This window comes from Durio zibethinus, chromosome 3, assembly GCF_047325235.1.
Source record: "Durio zibethinus cultivar Kanyao isolate XHJ-2024 chromosome 3, ASM4732523v1, whole genome shotgun sequence".
Taxonomy (NCBI): Eukaryota; Viridiplantae; Streptophyta; class Magnoliopsida; order Malvales; family Malvaceae; genus Durio; species Durio zibethinus.
Window position 1 is genome coordinate 37,199,400 of NC_143164.1, and position 22,762 is coordinate 37,222,161.

At 31.1% G+C, this 22,762-nt stretch overlaps 3 protein-coding genes across 3 annotated transcripts; all 3 read left to right on the forward strand.

Moving 5' to 3' along the window:
- Positions 1-886: 886 nt before the first annotated feature.
- LOC111283884 (chitin elicitor receptor kinase 1-like) lies at positions 887-11,200 on the forward strand. The gene is made up of 12 exons (XM_022872527.2): positions 887-1,683; positions 2,214-2,247; positions 2,363-2,370; positions 2,477-2,638; positions 8,075-8,265; positions 8,984-9,073; positions 9,584-9,677; positions 9,757-9,908; positions 9,996-10,087; positions 10,305-10,443; positions 10,669-10,767; positions 10,854-11,200. Exons 1-12 carry the CDS (start codon positions 1,035-1,037, stop codon positions 11,016-11,018), a joined length of 1,875 nt encoding a protein of 624 aa, XP_022728262.1. The 5' UTR covers positions 887-1,034; the 3' UTR covers positions 11,019-11,200.
- Positions 11,201-14,138: 2,938 nt separating this feature from the next.
- On the forward strand, positions 14,139-17,525 carry LOC111283831 (uncharacterized). Its single transcript, XM_022872457.2, has 3 exons — positions 14,139-14,493; positions 15,054-16,352; positions 17,079-17,525. Exons 1-3 carry the CDS (start codon positions 14,311-14,313, stop codon positions 17,304-17,306), a joined length of 1,710 nt encoding a protein of 569 aa, XP_022728192.2. The 5' UTR covers positions 14,139-14,310; the 3' UTR covers positions 17,307-17,525.
- A 695-nt stretch (positions 17,526-18,220) lies between these two features.
- Positions 18,221-22,682, forward strand: LOC111283728 (uncharacterized). The gene is made up of 5 exons (XM_022872326.2): positions 18,221-18,687; positions 19,264-19,420; positions 21,211-21,261; positions 21,370-21,462; positions 22,302-22,682. The coding sequence occupies exons 1-5, from the start codon at positions 18,533-18,535 to the stop codon at positions 22,359-22,361; spliced, it is 516 nt and encodes a 171-aa protein (XP_022728061.1). The 5' UTR covers positions 18,221-18,532; the 3' UTR covers positions 22,362-22,682.
- Positions 22,683-22,762: the final 80 nt, after the last annotated feature.

Genomic DNA, 22,762 nt, shown 5'->3' on the forward strand with positions numbered 1-22,762 from the left:
TCTGTTGCACAGTTTGATGTTGATTTTCTTCTTGCTTGCTTTTTGGGCTAGACGTTGCTTTGACAAAGCTGAGATACTTTCAAACTTAGAGCAGTTGTTTTTGGAAAACTACTTCAAATTATGGTATTTACGTCGTGCACTTAAAGATTATGTCTTATTTAGTTATATATTTTGATTAGTGCGACCTTCCAGGAAATTGTTTGTGGGGACAAATCCCGTGAAAGATGCTACCAAAATTTTATATTTTTATTTTTAAAAAAATATTTAATTCATTATTAATGAACTTTTTAAATCTTAATTAGATAATTCATATTTTTATCATATATTTAAAAAATAAAACTTGTGTTAATATTTTAATTTTATTTATGAAATTAAAAAAAAATTTCGAGATGAACAATAATTTATAAACAACTAAATTATTTTAAATTTACAACTTTAAAAATAACAAAATATATAGATTTGGATTTTAATATAAATTCTTTCAAAGTGATTAGATTATATGCATTTTATAAATATTATACATTGTTTGACCGGAAAATTGTTTATTTGTGATTATTAAAGATGTTTATAAATTAAATCAAATTACGTAAAGTTTAATTAAAATTTCCAAAATCTTGCTTAACGCTCAATTCGATTTGTTCAATTAATCATTTAAGTAACGTAATGTTTTAATATTAAAAAATTATTTTTAAATAAATATTTTAAGTACATTTTATAATTAAAATTAAATAAAACGTATTTTTATTAAAATAATATTAATGATAAGGGCGTACATTACACTTGACAGAATGCCGAGATTGCCGAATTTTCAATTGGTTGGTAACAAGACGACAAAATCCACTCAAACGGGAATAGAATAAGCGCCAAAATTACCCACCAAACATTTGACACGTCGTCACTTTCTTTTTCACCGAATTTTCAAACATCTCCGGGTCCGGTCTACGGTCTCAAATATCGTCCAACCTCCTTCGACTCTCATCTCCAATTCTTAAAACCCTCCCAAAATTCCAATCTAGGGCTTCTAAGTTTCAAAAATGTTACTAAAATTAATCTCAATTGCGTTCCTTTTGATGTCAATTTCTTCGATTACAGTAGAATCAAGATGCAGCGGAGGCTGCGATCTGGCCTTAGCATCGTACTACGTTTGGAACGGAACAAACCTGACCTTCATATCCGAGGTTCTTGATTCAACCCTTTCACCTTCCTCGACAATTAATTTCGATAAAATCCTTATTTACAACAAACAAGTTCCGAGCAAAGACAGCATCGATGCTTTTAGTAGACTCAACGTACCTTTCCCTTGCAATACGTGCATCGGAGACGAATTCCTCGGCCACTTCTTCGACTTCAAAGTTAGGCGAGGCGACACTTACACAAAAATCGCCACCGAATATTATTCGAATTTGACGACGGTTGAGTTGTTGCAGCAGTTTAATACCCATCCGGCGACGAATATACCGGATAATGCGACGATTAGTGTGCCGGTTAATTGTTCGTGTGGGGATGCTACTATTTCGAAGGATTACGGGTTGTTTATTACTTACCCGCTTCGACCCGAGGATAATATGAGTACTGTGTTGACTCAGACGAATCTGTCATCGAATTTTTCGGGGTTGGTGCAGAGATACAACCCCGGGGCAAATTTCAGTGCAGGAACAGGCTTGGTGTATATTCCGGGCAGAGGTGATTTCTTTAACATTTTTGTATTATTTTGAATTTTGCTCATTTATTGCTAAGTGAAAATGAAATAATTTTGCCACCAGTCAACGGTAACGGTTGATAGAGTGTTAAACTCCTAATTTCAGATCAGTAGAGATTCAGCTTAGGCAGTTCATCTTGTTATCTTAATCATAGGCTAGATTGTTAATTGTGATGTTACTATATAAAGTGATGGGCGCTCATGAATTTTGTAAATGATGCCAACATTTGTTTTCACTGTTATCTTGAAGTATCCTATCATTTTGCTCGCTGTATTTCCTGTTTAATAATCATTCAGATGATTTTGGGTATATTTATGCGTCAAAATGTTGTCAAAAACATGAAATAACTTAATTTCTCAGTTGTTCTTTAGAATACTCCATGGGATTTTTACAATATATGGTCAACTTGTTGATTTTTAAGGACCAAGGGTGTGGCATTGTGGTTCCATACCCTCAGTGTTATGAATAACTCTTACTTGGCCTCACTAAAGGATTTTCCTTCTTAATTTGCAGATGCTAATGATAGTTTTCCACCCTTCAAATCAAGGTAGCAAATACAACTTTGAACTTTAAAAAAATAGTTTAATAGATTATTACCATTTGTTTAACCTTTGAATCCTTAAAATTTCTAAATTCGTTTCTTCTTTCTTTCTGTTTTGCAGCACAGGAGGTTTGCCCTTCTTTGCATGTAGCTTTCGTGATGATAATGATATTGGGATGCTGATTGACTGGAAATTTGTGTACTCTCACCTTATATCTTGCCTTTTAATAAGCAGGAATTTCAGGTGGAGTTATCGCTGGGATATCTATGGCAGCCATAGCTGTATTGCTGTTGCTGGCAGTTGGTCTATATGTTGGATTTTTCCGAAAGACGAAGGTAAAGGAATCAACATTGCTTTCGACAGACTCCCAAGATTTATCAGCTCAAGGTGGGAAAGGTAATCCCCCTGCTTCCCTGTCCCCTTTCCATTTTTGTTTGTTTGTTTGTTAGATTTTAGCAAACTAGAGATTATTTCACAAATTTAGTGCTTTTTACCATGGATAAGAACGGGTCGGGTCGGGATGAATTTTTGTTCGCCTCAAACCTGATTCGATTTTATATTCACAAAATTCAAACCCGACCCGAAGATTTTTTTTTTATTTTTTTTCATACCCAACTAGACCTGACCTAATACTACATAGTCCGTATCCGACCCAACCCGACCGAAAATTAATAAAATAATATTTTTAAAATAAAAAATATTATTTTTTAATATAAATATAAAATTATATATATAAATAATTTAAAAAATAAATCTTTTATATATATCGGGTCGGATTCGCCAAAACTCCGACTTCGACCTTTTCTTACAATTATCCGATCTGACCCTACTCGAAACTTAATTTTAAAAAAAAATCAACCCTATGAGATCGGGTTGGATCTAACGGGTTAGGCTGCCAACCCTACTTTTTACAAGTGTTTTTAGATTATGTTGCCAGTTGAATCTTTGAAAACCCAATTAAAAAAAGTGATCAATTAGCCAAAACACATGATGAATTGCCCTTTATTGCAGAATGTAGAGAAAAAGAACATGCTTTTAGTTTTCTTTTAAATTTTCTAAAGTTAAAAAATTTGGACTTTACATCCTTGCTGAGAACCTAGGCTATCATCTGTACTGTTCATGAATAAATGTTAGAAAAAATAAATAAGAGAAGAAAAATAATAAAAAATAATTTTGGTTTTGAGATGTAAAAAATATTTTCTTAAAGGCAATTATATCTTTAGGATACAATAAAATCTCAAACTTTCCAATCAAAAACAATGAAAATGGTTATACAAAAAGATTTATTTATAATGAATGAACAAATGTAAGCTTTTATTCAGATAGTTATGACTTTTTGTATAATCATAACCTTTATGAATAATAATCTATTTATATTTAAATAGTTATGGTCATTTGTCATATGATAATTATTTGTGTTCAAACATAATTATTTAAAATATGAATAAAATTAATATAAAAATTAATTTTATTCATCGATAATTAAATCTTTCTATCTAATGTAAGATGTACCACATTCTAAACTACCAATAATCTCCAACTAGTTTGGAATGTTGGTGTTTAATTTTTACCCTTCATACAAATAAATATTATGAATACAAGAAAGTATCTCTCGATTTAAATTTTCAATTAGTATATATATCTTAGAATTCTAACGAAGTTAATGGTGTCCATAGATTAAACATTAACTCCTAGTGTTAGAATTGAAGATATTACATATATAATACTTATTTATTCTTCTATTAGAGGTTTATAACAACTTTTAGTACTATTATGGGCATGTGTTTATCATATTCATAAACATTTATAAGAAAGACCTCAATTCTTCTTGTTGAAATGACACTATTTCTATATTTATATAGATAGAGTTTTTATTATGTCTCCACTGCTTTAAACATTTAAAACTCCATTAAGAGTATAAAAAATCATCCTTCCCACGTAATGGATCATACTAGTTTGTAAAATTTGAATGGATTTTACTAATATTTAATAGACACATAATAATAACTTGTTTTTACTCATTAAACTTTGTAATTAGATGTTACTAATTCAAAGTTGGGTTCTTATTATTGGTGTCTAATAGTAAGAGTTTAAATCCATTTTACTTGTAGTATTATTAACCAAATATCTTGAAATTTAATTTTCTTTTATGGTAATTATTCTCACTTGAAATTGAATCTCTAATATAATTACTAGAGGCTAATATGTACAAACTTTTCATTTTGTATATCATTTATAACATTTTAAGAAATAATTGGTTTTGGTCGTAGCCATAACTCTATATTCATTAATTTCAATCATTTTATTTTCATACTTTTATACATTTTTAATACAATTATACTTCTAATACAATTGGATAAATTCAATGAATAAACTAAATGATTTTAGTCCTTTTAAGATTTTTAAGGATTTTTTTTTTTTTATGATTTTACTTTAATAAATGTCTAAACTTATTAGTATGTATAATTTGCTCATAAAATTATACTAAAATCTTACAACACTATGATTGTAATTTTTATTTATTTTGATTCTTATCACCTTCACTATGTGCAAGTATGCATTCTTTTATTAAAAAATATCTTATTCAATTATTCAAGATATTATATATACTTAATCAAGTTGCCATTTCATTTATTTTTTCACTATTTGGTGGTTTTTTTTTTTTTAAGTAGAAGACCTCTAAATCTATCCATAATGAAAGAAAACTAGCAAATATTTTAATATTTCTATAAAAGTTTCAAAACTTTTATATTTTAATTCAATATAAGAGTTTACATCTATAAGTAGATTTCAAATATAATCATGCTTCTATAGTCTCATTTTAAGACTTTTATGTCAATTCATAAATACTTATATGAATCTATTTGATCTGGATACTATTAATAATTTTTTATTAGCGTGAACAAAATCATTTCCATTACCCAAAAAGATCAAATAACATTTTTTTTGCTATTATAAAAGTTTTCATATTCATGAGATCTTTGAATCACTCATAGCTTACAGAGTAAATATACTTTGAAATTTTCACTATATAAAACCATAAATGATAAATCATTTGCACAATCCATGAATTAAACCATATATATAACAAAAAATTACCACAATGTGATCAAGATTGTGGTATCAATTTTGGTTTATGGCTATTTTAAACCAACCATGATAATTCACATCATACCTATAAATCATGTAGATTTGGCTATTAAAGTTATCTCATTTATAATGATGGCTTTTGTGAAAGCCAACTATCTCAAATGTTATCATGAGTTTCAATGCACATATTAATTACCCAATAGCCAATTCCAAGTTCATAACCATTGAAACCTTTAAATTTGATTTCAATTTTTTTATGAGAATTTTATTTCTCCACCATTGTGCAACTTATATATCTCTGTTATTTATCACTTTTAATTGGTTATAACATTTTCAGATATATAATAAATTCAAACTTTACTCATAGAACCAATAAGCCTATGTAAAATAAGAGTCCATAATATATTTAACTCTAATTTTAAATACTTTCACAATCATTTTGTGATCAATATGTTCATATCTAAATCACCATATTAATACAAGTCATGAAACACGAATTTAAAGAATCATTTTCATAAAATAGAATAAACAGTAATTATAATATCAGTTCTACCTATATTTCATACAAAAATTCAATATGAATTTGCATTTGTTAAATCACTGATTAGCTAACTCTAAAGCTTACGGCTTTGACAAATCAATATTCTTATCTAAGCCCACATGTTAATATGGTGTATAACCAATCACATCCTCACCATTGTCAGGAAACTATTGAAAACCTCGGGAACTTGTTCACTTTTCATTTTAGTAGCATGCAAAATGTCATTTTTTGGGTACAAAAAGCAAAAATATCTTCATTGTCTTTAACCAATAAGGTATTAATTGGATGATGGCATTCTATCTCTATAATCCATATCTATCTTATATGTATAAGAAAGAAAATTTCATCTCATTCAGTTCATTTTCGTAATATATGACAAACTGTACCAATGTTCTTTTTGCCATCACAAATGGAATTAAACACATGCATGTGTTTATGCCTTTGAAACATTGAATTTGCATGTTCTTTTCTAATTTATAAATATGCCTAATTAAACATTGATGAGCATCTTTCAAAATACAAGTAACCGACAAATGCTTCAATATTTTTTAATGGCATGCCTTTTATTTAATCAATATCCTATATGTGAAAAGCAACAATGCTTTTTTGTAACCATTGATTAACTTTTTGACTGTTATTTATGATTTCAACTTTGTTATTGTTCATAATAAAATTTTATTTTGTAAAATCACTTCTAGTGTAATACACCTAACAAGTAAAAATACCTATTACACTGCTTATGTTTTTTATAATAATAATTATTTAGTTTATTATCCACCAATTAATCCATGAAACACCATATCTCAGTAATAGTTATTCACAAATATCAATTTAATTTTAATTGGTTTTCAGAAAATTGAACACAATTCAAAATTTAAATTGATAATAAATTTAAAAAATATATATATCAATATTTGATTTATAAACGACTAACAAAGATAGAACCATACAAATAGCTTGACTCAACTTATTATCTCAATTTTGATACCATGATTTAAAAATAAAACTAATCTTGCAGCCAAATCTTATTTTCTGTATATATTCTCCATTTATATCTAATTTTCATAGTAAATATATTTACCTATTTTCTATTATTTTCATAGAAACCATGGGACAATTTGCATGTTCTATATATAACCAAGATGTGACAATTAAATAATCGGTCATTCTATTAAAATGTAATTTGTTACTTTATAACAAATTATAATTATTTTGGTCGCAGATCATTTCATGTCTTTCTCTTTTATGTTTTTAGGTTATTTCTCATCCTAGTCTTTATAAGTATCGATTTTTTAAATAGATATAATACAATTCATTAAATTTAATTGTGGAGTCAATTTCAGTATATGCATAAACTTATACAATATAATCAATATTTTGCATATTAAGTTTTGACTTTACACACTAATGAAATAAATTGTTAATGTGTTTATCTCATTCAATTAATCTTTTAACTAGTAATTATGCAAAAAATAAAAACCATACCTCTAATGAAGATTTTTATAAAAATTCATATTTTGGTTCATAGAAACATTAATTCTTTGACACCTTTAGCCTTCTCTAATAATGATATTCAAATCATGTCAATTTCTTTTCCTTGTATCTTCTTTATGCAAAATATAACTTTCTTATAATGACTTTAAATTGTTAGAAAAAATAAATAAGAGAAAAGAAATAATATAAAAGAATTTTGGTTTTGAGATGTGAAAAACACATTTTTAAAGACAATTATACTTTTAGGATGCAATAAAATCTTAAACCTTTTAATCAGAAACAGTGAAAATGATTATACTGAAAGATTTATTTATAATGAATGAACAAATATAAACTTCTATTTAGATTGTTATGACTTTTTGTATAATCATAACTTTTATAAATAATAATTTATTTATATTAAAATAGTTATGATCATTATCATATGATAATTATTTGTGTTCAAATATAATTATTTAAAATATGAATAATATTAATACAAAAATTAATTTTATTAATCAATAATTAAATATTTTTATCTAATATGAGGTACATTACATTTTAAACTACCAATAATAGATACTTCAATATTGCATCTATGCCATTTATTTTATCTATTTGTTACTTTTTAGAACAAAATCACTATACTTTGCTAGTAAATCATGATTCCAATTATCTCAATTGCCGATTGGTCCCTACTCTCTCTTTTGTTGGTGGGATCTCTTTAGTTTTTGGAAGTAAAGCAGCAGAATCAGCTGGGGCAGTTGCTGCTTCTCCAGGCCTCACTGGCGTTACTGTAGACAAATCAGTTGAGTTCTCATATGAAGAACTTGCCCAGGCGACTGATAATTTCAGTATGGCGAACAAGATTGGTCAAGGTGGCTTCGGAGCTGTTTACTACGCAAATCTGAGAGGCGAGGTTTGTACTTGCATACTTTTTTATTTTTATTAGAAGAAATTTTTGTATTTGGTGCTTCTGGTTACGCTTAGTCAATTAATTATTAGCTTTACTTCTTGACTAAGTTCAGAAATAGACTCACATCTTGCATGTTAATGTAAAACAACTAGGTCGCCCACTTGGACTATGTCGTCTAGGTAGAAAAATTGTGGATTGCAGAAGAGACACGTGATTTGTTGCTAATTAATGATAAGATTGTTGAGGTGAAGAAAAACCTTTTTTCTAGTCATATTTTAGAGTCTGAGAGGATCAAAATTCGGAATGTCACTTAGTTCAGTGGACGTTCATTTGCCTTCCTAATTTGCTTGCACTTTTGGAACTTACTTTCATGTAGATAGTTGGAAATGGAGCTCAAGCCTGATGAGTAGAGTTGAGCATATCTAAACTAGGCGTGGAAAATGCAGAAAAGATTCATATATGAAACAGAAGAATGGCTCTCTTAACCATTGGTTTTTCTTTGGTTATATAAGATACATGAATATGCTGTGTCCTAAATTCAGACAAAGCATAACTTTGCAGTTTCTTGCATTTAAAAAGATTAATAAAAATAACTATGCATGCATGCATTCTTTTGATTTTTCACTTTAATCTGTTTTTTTTAACCTTTAAATTTTGCAGCATCAATGAATCATTGCCATCTCATGTTGGTTCCATATGTCACTTATTACTTACTGTGTAGGAAGCTGCAATCAAGAAGATGGATACGCAGGCATCCAAAGAATTTCTGGCTGAATTAAAGGTTTTGACACATGTTCATCACCTGAACCTGGTAATGCACTTTCTTTTTCTCATGCTTGGAAGGGTGTATTGCGTGCAATTGTGTTCGGTTTCTGTGGGAACACTTTGTTAATATTCTGGGTGTGGCACCATAGGCCAACAGGCAACAACCAAAGGCCAAGTTTATGTTCTCTGTAGTACAATGAGTCAGAGGAACGGTCTATAACTCTATATCCACCTATGGCACAGTCTTTCATGTATAACTTTCAGTAACCCTTATTTTACCTTAATGTAAGCAATATAATACAGAAATTTGGACGGAGTTCAAGGTATCTTGCTCAATTAAATTCTCAAGAGTCAACTATACCTTTGATTGCTGTTGTGGTAATGCACAAGTAATGAAGTAGCTTTTCTCAATCATTGTAGCTGAATTCAGTGGCCTTTCTTTTTTAATTATTTAAATTTTCTTCTTTTATAAACATCCTTTTCCAGTTATGACGTTCTAAAGTTCTTATTTTGTTATTTATCTTCAAACTGATGTTAATATAGTTGTCCAATGCAGGTGCGTTTAATCGGTTATTGTGTTGAAGAATCTCTTTTCCTAGTATACGAATACATTGAGAATGGCAATCTAAGTCAGCATTTGCGAGGCTCAAGTGAGATTTCTTATGTTAAAATTATTGCTAATTGCATTGGCTCAGAGCAGCACTAACGGATATCGTTGTTTATTTCCAGGCAGGGAACCACTTCCTTGGTCTACTCGACTGCAAATTGCCCTCGACTCAGCCAGAGGTCTTGAATATATCCATGAGCATACTGTCCCCGTTTACATTCACCGTGACATTAAATCAGCTAATATATTGATAGACAAAAACTTCCGTGCAAAGGTTATTTTTTTAATAATCTCTCATCAGGTGGACTGTTGAAAGCTTCATGTCATCATTGCACTGAATCATTTTTAACATATAATGCAGGTTGCTGATTTTGGATTAACAAAACTGACTGAAGTCGAAAGTGCATTGCTACACACACGTCTTGTTGGAACATTTGGATACATGCCTCCAGAGTAAGATTATTTTAATTCGTTCTTACTAATTCGAAGCAATTTGCAACTCATTAGCATAAGTTCAACAACTAGTTAGAACTGTCCTCTAGTCAGTAAATTTATGACTAAAGAGGCCTATGATCCCATAGACAATGAATTGCCCGTAGTCAATGAATTTGTAACATGAGGAGCATCAGATAGTTTGTGCAGGACTAACTTTATTCATTCTTGTGTGCAGATATGCTCAATATGGTGAAGTTTCTCCTAAAGTAGATGTATATGCCTTTGGGGTTGTGCTTTATGAGCTTATTTCTGCTAAAGAAGCTATTGTCAAGGCAAATGGCTCTGTTGCTGAATCGATGGGTCTTGTTGCTCTGGTAAGTCTGGTTAATATTATTATTTCAATCCCTCTACTCCAATTAATGAAAAGTGATCACTTATGGGCTAAATTCCATGCGTTTTTGCCAAATTGGAATGTGAATTGATTAAGAACAGGCAAAATCAAAATGGGTTTTGCCTGTCTGAAAGACACTCATTAGAGCCTGAGCAAAAGTACCCATGACCATGAGCATAACCTAATAACTTTTTGTTTACTTGTGCAGTTCGAGGATGCCCTTAATGACCATGATCCTAAAGAAGAGCTTTGTAAACTTGTTGATTCGAGGCTTGGAGATAATTACCCGCTAGACTCTGTGTTTATGGTGAGACAAGTTCCTGGGAAATAACATGCTGGGATTTTCTTTTCCACGATTTCAATTTGATGTTATGGTGGCTGTTTTGATTGCAGGTGGCTCAGCTTGCCAAAGTGTGTACACATGAAAATCCTCAGCTACGACCAAGTATGAGGTCTATAGTGGTTGCCCTGTCGACTCTTTCATCCACGACAGAGGATTGGAATGTTGGTTCTTTATATGAAAATCAAGATCTTGTCAACCTTATGTCAGGAAGGTAAAGAGTCTTTTCCAGAAAATTGTTCATGTGGTCACTGAGATCACTTTTTTACAGGTCACTTCAAACTAATTACCACAATTAATCGATCAAAATTTAGAGTTACGCATGATATATCATCATATTAGCTAAAAATTACATTTATAAACGATGAATTTTTATATAATTTTTTATTATAATTGAACCTCTTGTGGGTTGTAATGGTCGTGCCAGCACAATCTATTTTGCTACAATACTCATGTCAAGTGAGTAGTAATGTCGAGTTGGTAGTCGTATCATGTTAGGCTGAGCATTTCAAAGCCCACAGGTTAGCATGGCACGAGCCTATGATTAGATCATGCCCAAATCTAGCATGACACGAATCTATATTTTGCTGATAAAAATATAAGATCAATTAATTTTTTTTGTATGTTTTATATGATTCTAAAATTTTAAATGAATATTAAGAATAATAAGAAGATAACCTTAGTGAGAATATAATATGATCTTTAATTAGTCAAAAAATAAAAAATAAAAATTCTAATATATCTTTTATTTGTAAAATTAATTTTTATTGACAATAAGATGTTAACTTTTCAAAAGAATAATTAGATAAATTTGATATTTTATTATGATGGAAAAATAATGAAAAGGTTTTTCCCATGCTTTTCTCTAATGGTTTGTGATCTACTAACATCTCATGTGTTTACAATTTTATCAAAGTCTTATTTCAATGCAAGTTGAAGAGTTATTGATGAGAAAAAAAATTAATGTAAAAAAAAATAATTTATTTGATGGGTCGTGAGTTTTTTAATAAAAAACTATCATTATCAACTCATGAATCATGTTGGGTCGAGGATATTTTAATAAAAACTGACTTAGCACGATTTTTTTTTTTTTTTTGTATTGGGCTAACTCGGGCCATAATAGTGCTATGACAAGCCATTTAGTTCATTTTATCACTTTTCGTAAGATCCAACCTTTCACTAAGTTTTTTTTTTTTAATTTTTAAAAAAATATTTATGGCAAATATTGAAAGATCTAAGGTTGTTTTTACTATATAAACATCTATTCGAATTTGGAAAATATTAATATTTTTATTCTTTTTTTGAAAAAAAATTTAATTTGAAAAAGATATTTTCTTATAGAGATATTTTTTCCTATAATATCTGATTTACTGATTATAATTTTTTTTTATATTCAATAATTTTAATTATTAATTAAAAACTCACTAGTTAATTCAAGATGATTTTCCAAAGCTAGAAAAACTTCAAAGTTTCCTATTTTACCCATATTCATATTTCCAATTTAATAACATCTAATTTTTATAATTAATTAAGAACTCTCTGTCTCTCTCTCACTCTATTTAAGTCATAAATCATGTTATTTTCTATAGTTGCATTTCAACTCTCAATGAAATTTGAAATGCAACCACTAGTTGATGGAGTTATTATCTATAACGGTTCATATCAAATCAAATTCAATTTGATTTTTTCAAATAATGTATAAATTTATGAAATTTTAAAATTTGAACCAAAATCGAATCAAATTTTCATCCAAAATCATATCAAATTTTCATATGAGTCGAATCGAATCGAAATCGATTTAATTTAGCTAAGCAATTTTTTAAATTAAAATTTTTTATTTTATATATTATTTTAATATAATTTTTAATATATTTAAATATATTTAAGTATAAATATATTTAAATATAAAATAATTATATTTATTTTATAAAAATTTAACGAATATATAAAAACTAATAAAAAGATATAATTATATTTGGTTTGGTTTTTCAAGAAATTTTCACTTTTAAATTTTAAATTCAATCCAAACTTAATATAAACATTTAATATTAAAATTTAATCCAAACAAAAAAAAAATTAATATAAACTGAACACTACAGTTTCAAATTGATTTTCTATCTTTAAAATTTTTTTCTCATCTCTAATTACGCTTAGGCATTTTTTTTTATCTAAGTTTTTGTTAAAAAAAAAAAGGTCAAAAGGATCTAATTATTTTATCATTCTATTTAAGTATTCATATTATTCTATACAGATTATATCTTATAATTCATATGTTTGTGTCTAGTTTATTTGATGTCAAATGCATATAAAGTATAAAAATTATCGTATTATAATTCATGTCAATAAATAAAAAATAAAACATATTTTTTTTATCAAATCAATATACGATTTTTTTAATTTTAAACTGTATTACTTTTATTTATTTTTTAAATTGCTTTATATTATATCCGAAACAAGTAACCTAATTGCCCAATATAATATACATTCAATAAACATGAAGATGAAAGTTTGATCCTTTCACTCATTTGGTTGCAAAACAAATAAAATTACCAAGAGATCTAAAAAGGATTTAGCTTTAACATTTTAAAAGAGTCAAATACTATATTTTCTTATTTGGGTTTAGTTTCCTAGAAAAATCATTGGCACATAAAATTTCTTACTAATAAGTTTGCTTGAGTGTTTATATGCAATGCAATGAAATTAATTCGACGAAATCATTTTAAGCAAATCATTACTTTCAAAAAGTTGTAATTTTAGTATACCCTCTTATAATAAAATTAAATGTCCAATTTATTATAACGCAAAGCATAGATTTTTGAATAAAAAATTTAATGTAGTTGATCAACATAGTTATATGATATCTAATAAATTTAAAATTTATATATTAATAATCATAATTTTTTTATTTTTAAATTATAATTTTTTTATTAAAAAAATACTTTTCAACTTTAGCATAAAAATGTTAAAAGGAAATCCACTTACAAAACTTTTTATATGTATAATTTTGCTTGTGTTTAAATGGGCATATTAAGAAAATGACATTCATCTTGAAATAGCAAACATTATTTTAAAACAAATAATAATAAATTATAATGAGGGATTCACTTAATCTTTAGAGATAAAATGGATAAAATTAAAAATATTATTTTTATTTAAATTATTAATTAATTTAATTTTGATTTAATAATAAAAAATATAAAAATTACACTAATATAAATAGATCAATTTCAACGATTCCCAAAAAACTTGCCCAAAGCCAGCCCATTTCTTCTGTAGAAAGGCCCAGACCGGTCTCGAACTCGGAAACAAAAAAAAACCGAACCGTCCTCTCCTTTCCTGAAACCTTAACCAACACGAAGTCCAACTTTGCAGCCCCTTTTATTAATCAAACATCATAAATTTCAAACAATCTTAGAATTAAAAAAAAAAACGACAGAGTACGGACCAAAGCAATTTGAATCTTTCGATCGAATTTTTAAGGAATAAAGGGGAGGTTTTCTTGTGAGAGATATGGATTTTGAGCTAAGGAGAGCGAGAGAGAAGCTTGATAAAGAGCAGAGGGAGAGGAAGGAAAGGGCCAAGTTGAAATTGGAGAAAGAGAGGAAAGCAAAAGAAGAAGCTAAGAAACAACGAGATGCCATTGAAGTTGCTCAGAGATCTAGAAGGCTTGCTGCCATTGAAGCTCAGCTCGAGGTGCTACTGTTTCGCGATCTCAGCTTTCGGTTCTCAAATCATTTCATTGAATTCTTCCTTTTTCTGTTCTTTTTTAATTCTTCAATTGAATTTATAATTAATTCTTATTCAACATGTAGTTTCATCCTTTGCATCAAATTTTTGATATGGGAATTGATGCTTTGCTTGAAATAGTTAGAAACATGGGTGTGAATAAGAAGATTCTTGAGGAATTTTTAGTATGCGAAACATGTTTAGCCGAATATTAGTTCTTTTCTTTAAAATATGAAAGCCCATTACACTTTGTCTAGACAATAACATCAGTTAAACTTCGTGCAATGCCATTGAAAGCCCATTTTTAATCTACCATGGGCTAGGTGCGAGGTCTGTACTGCTGGTCAGCTGCGCCTCTTTAACACTCTTTATAATGATTACACGATGGTAGAGTCCACCTTACGTATGTATGGAGAGGAATAGTGCTTGAATAGATGGTTTATAAATGAGTTGAATATTTTGCATTATGATGTTTTCGGTATATTTGGTAATGGGGATTTCTAATCTTTTTCTTCCTTTGTCCTCAGGTTGAACGGAAAATGGAAGAAAGTTTACTTGCCGGAAAAGGAATAGTTTTTTATAGAATCTTAGAAGCTGTACCTTTTCAGGGTAGTGGAGATAAGATCAAATTGCCTCCATCCTGTTTCACTGAATTGTCTGATCAAGGTGCATTTGACAAGGGACCGGTATATTTTCAATTGTCATTGGTTCATCAGGAGGGTTTTTCTGAGATTAAGGATGGTGAAAAGGAAAAGAATAGAAGCACTCATTCAGGTGTTTTGGAATTCACTGCAGATGAAGGTTTCGTTGGGATTCCTCCCCATGTATGGAGTAATTTGTTCCTTGTGGACACTCCAAAGGCTTCCTTGGTTGAGGTTCGTTATGTTCGACTTCCAAAAGGAACATATGCTAAACTTCAACCTGATGGAGTTGGCTTTTCTGACTTACCCAATCACAAGGCTATTCTTGAAACAAGCCTTCGTCAGCATGCTACTCTTTCTCAAGATGATGTTCTCACAGTTAAATATGGAGAGTTGACATACAGGTTATGTGTTCTTGAGCTAAAGCCCTCTTCAAGCATATCTGTCTTGGAAACAGATATTGAGGTGGATATAGTCAACCCAGGTGTTGAATCAGAAAGGACAGATCAGTATGTCTTAAAGCCACTTGTGTTTGGTACATCAGACTCTGGATTGGTTGAGGAAGGAAATTACATGTATTATAAGTTCTCAATTGATGACAAAACATGGGAAAACATTGTTTCCGGTGATGTCAAAATAGAGGTAAGGATAGAAGCGGAGACGAATGATGGAGATACTAATCTTTATGCATCCAAGCATCCCCTTATATTCCCAAACCGTCATCAACACGAATGGTCTTCCCATGATGTTGGTTCAAAGACTTTGATCCTCAGCTCCAAAGAAAGGAACTTGGGTGCTGGTACTTACAGCCTCGCTGTCTATGGCTTCAAAGGAACAACCAAGTACCAGGTATCAGTGCATGTTCTAGAGAACAGCAAGCATAAGGTGCGTCAACAAGCTGTGAATTCATCTTCAATGGAGGTGGATACCGTGGAGTGTCGGAATTGCAAGCATTTTATACCCAGTAGAAGTATAGCTCTGCACGAGGCATACTGTAGTAGGCATAACGTTGTTTGTCTACACGTTGGTTGTGGAATTGTTCTAAGGATTGAAGAGGCCAAAAATCATGTGCATTGTGACAAATGTGGGCAAGCCTTTCAACTGGGAGAGATGGAGAAGCACATGAAAGTGTTCCATGAACCACTTAGGTGTCCTTGTGGAGTAGTGCTTGAGAAGGAAGACATGGTAAGCCACACTCCTTTCTACAGAAGATTTATTTCAATTTACTTTATTTCAGTTAACTAGGGCATTATTTCTGCCAACTTTTGTTAATTTATTTGAGAAGTGGAACATGAGTTAATTTTTGAATCTGACAACTATTTTTCTGGTTCTATGAGAATGTTGCTTAATGCATAACTTATTTAGGGTGCGTCATTCTGTGCCAGTTCCAGTAAAAGGGTTGGCATGTCCACTAGCGCCCCTCTAAGCTGGCAGATGATGAATAGGAATAAGCATGAATGCTTATTGTAAATTACGGTTTTACATGTTCTGCTAGATTATAATTACATTATTAGACATTTAGAGATGCCAATGCTGTCGACATGTTGTGGATATAGTCTAGCAAAATGAAAGGTTTGAAATTGTTCGAAATGTTCATAAACGACAAACTCATATGCTGCACGCCATTGTGGCATGTCTAAACAATCTTCAACCTTTTTGTTTGTCTTTTTCAAAACACAAGATTCCAATATTTTATATTTGATGGGATCCATCACCTAAGATAGTTAAAGGAACATGATGATCTTTTCTTTAGCTCCTGGAGTGGCCAAAGTGATTGGCGTCTAACATAGATATTAAATCTGATATCAAGATGAGAAAATTGATGACTGGGTGATTGAAAAGTGGAAACCTTGATTGCATCTTTCTGTATTGTCCATCTAGATATCTTTAACTTTCGGTTTATTGGGACAGGTGCAACACCAAGCTTCAGATTGCCCCCTGCGCTTAATCACATGTCGGTTTTGTGGAGACATGGTTCAAGCTGGAAGCTCTGCCATGGATGTTCGTGACAGATTACGTGGACTTTCAGAGCATGAGAGCATTTGTGGCTCAAGGACTGCTCCATGTGATTCATGTGGACGTTCCATAATGTTGAAAGACATGGACATCCACCAGATTGCCGTTCACCCGAAGAACTAATGTCAGCACAACTTCCCAATTCCAGTAAAGACCAAAGTCAGCACTATTTTGCATGGCTTATAATGTTTAAGACTCATAGAAAAAAATGGACACTGTGGCTGTTGGCTTCTGTGCATGAACCAAAGAAACAGATTGGGATTATTTGCATATATTGTAAGAATCATGGGGCATTATTGTTTTGTGCTTGTGAAAAAGGCAATACATAAATATTTGGTTTGAGACTCTCGGTGTCTGATAATCACTTTGGGTTCTTATTAATCCGAAATCGAGTTGGGTTAAACTCTATAAAGGGAGCTAGTTTTCCCAGCGTTTTTTTTTTTTATTCACAAGAATTGAAACTAAGACCTTACTTAAAAATAATCGAATTTCTCAATCACTCGGATCAATAAAAAACTAATTATATGAATGGTATTCTTTATATAGTTTGTTCTTGCTCATTCCTATGAGTGAAATTTCATTTGTTGATTTTCTTTCTCATTTTTTACTAATAAGCTGTTCTTATTACCAAAAACTCAAATTTTCTAATAAAAGAATTTAAAATTTTTCACTTTATATTAAATGATGAATCAAATTTATTAATTTTTTGAAACAAAATTCAATTTTATATTTTTTAATTTGGATCAAAAAAAAAAATTCAAATATTCTCACAAAATAGTTTTGATCATTAATTTTGATATTTTTAATCAAATAAAAATATTACAAGTACAATGGTTTAAAAGTTACTAATATATTTTTAATTTACATTTATTATTATTATTATTTTGAATTTATTAAAAATTATAAAAAATAATTTCTTATAAATTTGTTAGAATCATTTGAACTTATTAGAAAAAAAATACCAAACAAAATCTAAAAACTATTTTTTGAAAAAAGTTGCATTTATTATTATTAGTTTTTTTATTAACTTGCCGCATAAATTTTTCTTTGCAGTTGCCCTAATCTTTAAAATAGTAGAAGTACTAACCAAATAACAAATTCTTTATTTCTTTCCTTCTCAACTATTCCAACCCCCCCCCCCCCAAAAGAATAAACGATTGGGCCCAGTTGTGGGCCTGAGTTGCCCTCCCGTGGGCCATTCCTTTCATTTTATTTTTTCTGACTTCGGTGCCATTTGCTGAATAGTCGTCGCCCGAGGCTGCAGCCAGGCTTTGACGAAGCCATACCTGGGCAGGCTTCCTGTGACTCAGAGATCCGAAGCTTTTACGAGGCCGGAAAGGAAAAGAGAAATGGACGAGGTGATGACGGTAGCAGATTCGAGCGGCACCGGAGCGACGTCGTTTGCGTCGTCTCCTTCCTCTAACCTGCTTCCTAGCAACCTCCCTCTCGTCACGGCCTTCCTCGCCTTCGCTCTTGCTCAGTTTCTCAAACTCTTCACCAATTGGTTCGTTATGTCTTAATCACAGTTTTTCAGTTGAATATACTACATTCAAATCCCTGTTTTGCTGATTTCGAATCGCTATTTGTTTGTTGTTTGATGAGAAAGTTGTAAAGTTCGAATCTTGGAATATTTTGGAATTTGGTTAGGTCTTTGATTAGACTTGACAATTTAAAATATGACACCGTGATGCAATGTGAATATGATAGAAGGACAGGAAGAGAACATGAGTTAAAATTTTAGTAATAATTATATATAGATTTAACAAAATCAAATGAAACACGTAATTGTTGTTTAAAATACTATACAAATACACAAATGTTAGCATTTTACACTATATAAATTCACGAATCGTTAGGTCTAGCTTTGATATACGCTTTAACTATCAACCGCTATTTGTTCTTTGTAACCCTTTAACACAATGATTTTGCTGTTAGATTGTTGTGCATGGTTTTTTTATTGGGTTAAATTTTTGTTCACTTGCATAATTAGGTTTTCGAGTTTCAGTTGATTTTAATCACTGGTCCAATGCTTTTTGAATTGTAGCTCAAATATTTGAACTTGTTTCTCCTAGATACTCAGGTTTAAAGAAAGGAGATGGGATTCTAAGAGGATGATTGATTCAGGTGGTATGCCATCATCACACTCTGCCACTGTGACAGCTCTTGCAGTTGCTATAGGTCTACAGGATGGGACAGGAGGACCAGCTTTTGCAATTGCAGTTGTCTTGGCATGTGTTGTATGTGCTTCCTAACTTTTCATTTCCTTGTGGTGATATTCTCACATATGACCTGTCTTATTTATTGCCTTGCCTCTTTTGTTTTGTGTTTTTTCTTTTAATCTAATTTTAAAATCTGTAGACCAGATAGGCAGTTTTGTTAGGTTCAACCTGGAGACCCACTTGTTTAACAACAGAGAATAGAAAGCGTGAAGACTAAAACCTAACATTTAGCTTTATGCGTAGAATGTTAGTGATAGGTATTTTAATTTTCATATGCTCTATGTTTGGAAGACCAAAGTTTCCATATTTTAGAAGCCTGAAATATGGGTGAACCTAATCAGGATCATTATCAAAATCTTTGCAATATATTGCCTATGATGCTCATCTTTTTTTTCTGAAACTTTAATTTTTAACTTGAAAGTGGTTTCAATCAAAAAGAATTTAGATACTTATTATTGGCCTTGAATTGATTAAGAATTTTGATTTGACAAAACAAAAATTTGTCTAACTTGAATCAATATTTTCTAAGCTTAAATTGAACATTTTTCCACCCTTCTATCTTGCCAAAATCCATTTTAGAACCAAAACAACTCAAATTCTCGGAACAAAACATGATTTATGCTAGTTTTGATAGAAGGGATCGATCCCTTCCCTTAAGGGATCGATCCCCTCCTTACCAGATCGATCCCCTAGCAAAAGGGATCGATCCTGTCTTCATCCAGAACCGAAAGTTCTCAAGTTTTGGCAAAAACCGATCAATCCCCTCCCTGTAAGGATCGATTGGTTGGGGTTTCAAGCTGAACGGATCGATCCTCTCATTCAAGGGATCGATCACTTTTTCATACAGAAAGTCTTTATCGTGCAATTTTTCAGAAAACAGATTGATACCCCCACATAGAGGATCGATCACCAAAGAAAAGGGATCGATCCCCTCTTAAAAGGATCGATTGGTTGCTCAGACAGAATGTTCCCCAAGTTCGAAAACCCAAAAAAGGGATCGATCCCCTCTTAAAAGGGATTGATCGGGTAAGGCATTTTAGGCACAAAATCAAGCCTTCTCCAACATGAACCAATTGATCCCCTATGACAAGGGATCGATCCCCTGAAGGCTAAACACTCCCAACGGTTATTTTTTGTTTGAAATTTTTACAGGTTTGAAACATTAAATGCTATCCAACGGCTCTCAACTTCTTCCTACCTATAAATCAAGCATTCCACTGCAGACCCAAGAAGAACAAGAGCCAAGGAAACTTATTGCCATTCACCTACCAATTTGCTTAAGCATTCAAAGCTGTTCCAAGTTAGAAAAGTGCAGAATTCATATCAGTTTTTCTCTATTTTGTTGTCTATACCACTGTGTACTTCAAATTAGCAAACACCCAACCTTTGAGAGCTTCTTAGAGTTTTCAAAACACTTCATATTTCTGTATTGTGAGTTTGTAAGCTTAAGGGGGAGGATAACCCTTAAGATTATATTGTGTTGAGTTTGTAAAGCTTAGAGAAGCTTGGTTGTAATCTTCAACACTTATAGTGGATTGAACTCCTTGGCAAGAGAGGCTAAGGGAGAGGACGTAGGTGTCTAAGAAAGGACCGAACCTCTATAAATCTCGGTGTTATATTCTCTATCCCTATCTCTCATTTACTTTCATTTATTGTGTTTAATTGTTTAGCAAAATTTGTGCTTATTGATTATTGTACTTCAAAAATTTATTAAAAACCAATTCACCCGCCTCTTGGTTTATTCCAAATCTTTGAGCTAACACTTATTACTATATGGAGAATGGTTGATGATATATCATTATATGCAGGTGATGTATGATGCCTCAGGCGTCCGACTTCATGCTGGTCGTCAAGCTGAAGTAAGTTGCATTCCACTTGATATATAGATGCAAAGTGTATTCGCTTTTTATTAACCTATATTCCGATGCCCTTATACAGTGTTCATATTTTTCTTTCCATATTTACAGTTGCTGAATCAAATTGTGTGTGAGTTTCCTCCTGAACATCCATTATCTAGCGTGAGGCCTCTGCGTGAATTACTTGGGCATACTCCCCTCCAGGTCTGCTACTCTCTACACTGCACAAGTAGTTAAAATAACTATCGCTTCTTGGTTACAAGAACTGCTTATTATTTCATTAATTCTTCCAAAAGCATATGTTTCCCATTATAGCACTGTAGTTGACTAATATAAATGTCATTCAGTTTGTAAGTCTGACATTACATGGTATTCCACCCTTAACATTTAGCAAACTCAAATAGCGAAATTATGATTTAACTCCAAAAACAAAAGATAGGAAGAAACAATTTCTTCAAGGCTTCAAAGTCTACTGGTGAAATCTCCAAAGCAAAAAGACTCTTTTATCTTGTCAAATCATGGAATCTTTTTGGACTGCTGTTTACATCTTTTGGCAACCCTGCCTTCTCTATTTTTTTAAGGATATAATAGTGAAATTCTGGATGTCTTAAGTCACTTATTAATTCCCTGCTGCAAAACAACAGGCTTTCCATAGAGCACAATCATTTTGTTTCCTATTTTCTCTTAAAGAAATGGGTTGTTACTTGTTAAGCCAGGAGAAGCACATTATAGTTGGGGAGATTATTTCACCCTCAAAGTAATATTATACTACTCAGTGAAGGTTCAATTTTTGCTGTGTAATTGAGTCTTAAAGTAATATTACACTACTTAGTGAAGCTTCAATTTTTGCTGTGTAATTGAGGCTAATAAGTGATATAAGCCTTCTTTTGCATAAATAAGATGGGATTATGGGTGCAAATATATAAAATCTACGAAGGGAAAAGAAAAAGGAGGGTAGCATCCATTCTGGAGACACAATTTATTTAAGTGTTTTAACAATCTTACCAACAGGCAAAATAATTGATGTATATGATATGGTGCAGGTTGTTGCGGGTGCTTTATTGGGATTCATAGTAGCTTTTCTGATGCGGAATTCTGGTTAGGATGTTACATAAACAACATTGATTCTTTCTTTTCAGTAATGGGATGGAGTACACATCAGTCTTAACAAAGATTGGAAGAAAGAGCTGGTGTCAAACTTAAAGTTTCTATTGTTGAAACCGTGTAAAGTGGAACTGATTTCTGTTAACCGTGGACATCACTTATATACTATATCTTTCACAATTTGGATTGTATAGCTTTGCCAATTCTTAGGATGAATATAGTAATGAATATCCTCCCAGACTTATTCATTCACTTGTTACACTGATAGGTGTTTGCACCTGATATGTCTCCTATGAAAGCTGCTGCAAGTTTTATCAAAATATTTGCATGGCAAATAACCTTCTTCTTTTTTTTTTTTTGTTTTTCCTTTTTTCAGGTTTATTGTCCTAATTTTTATTTG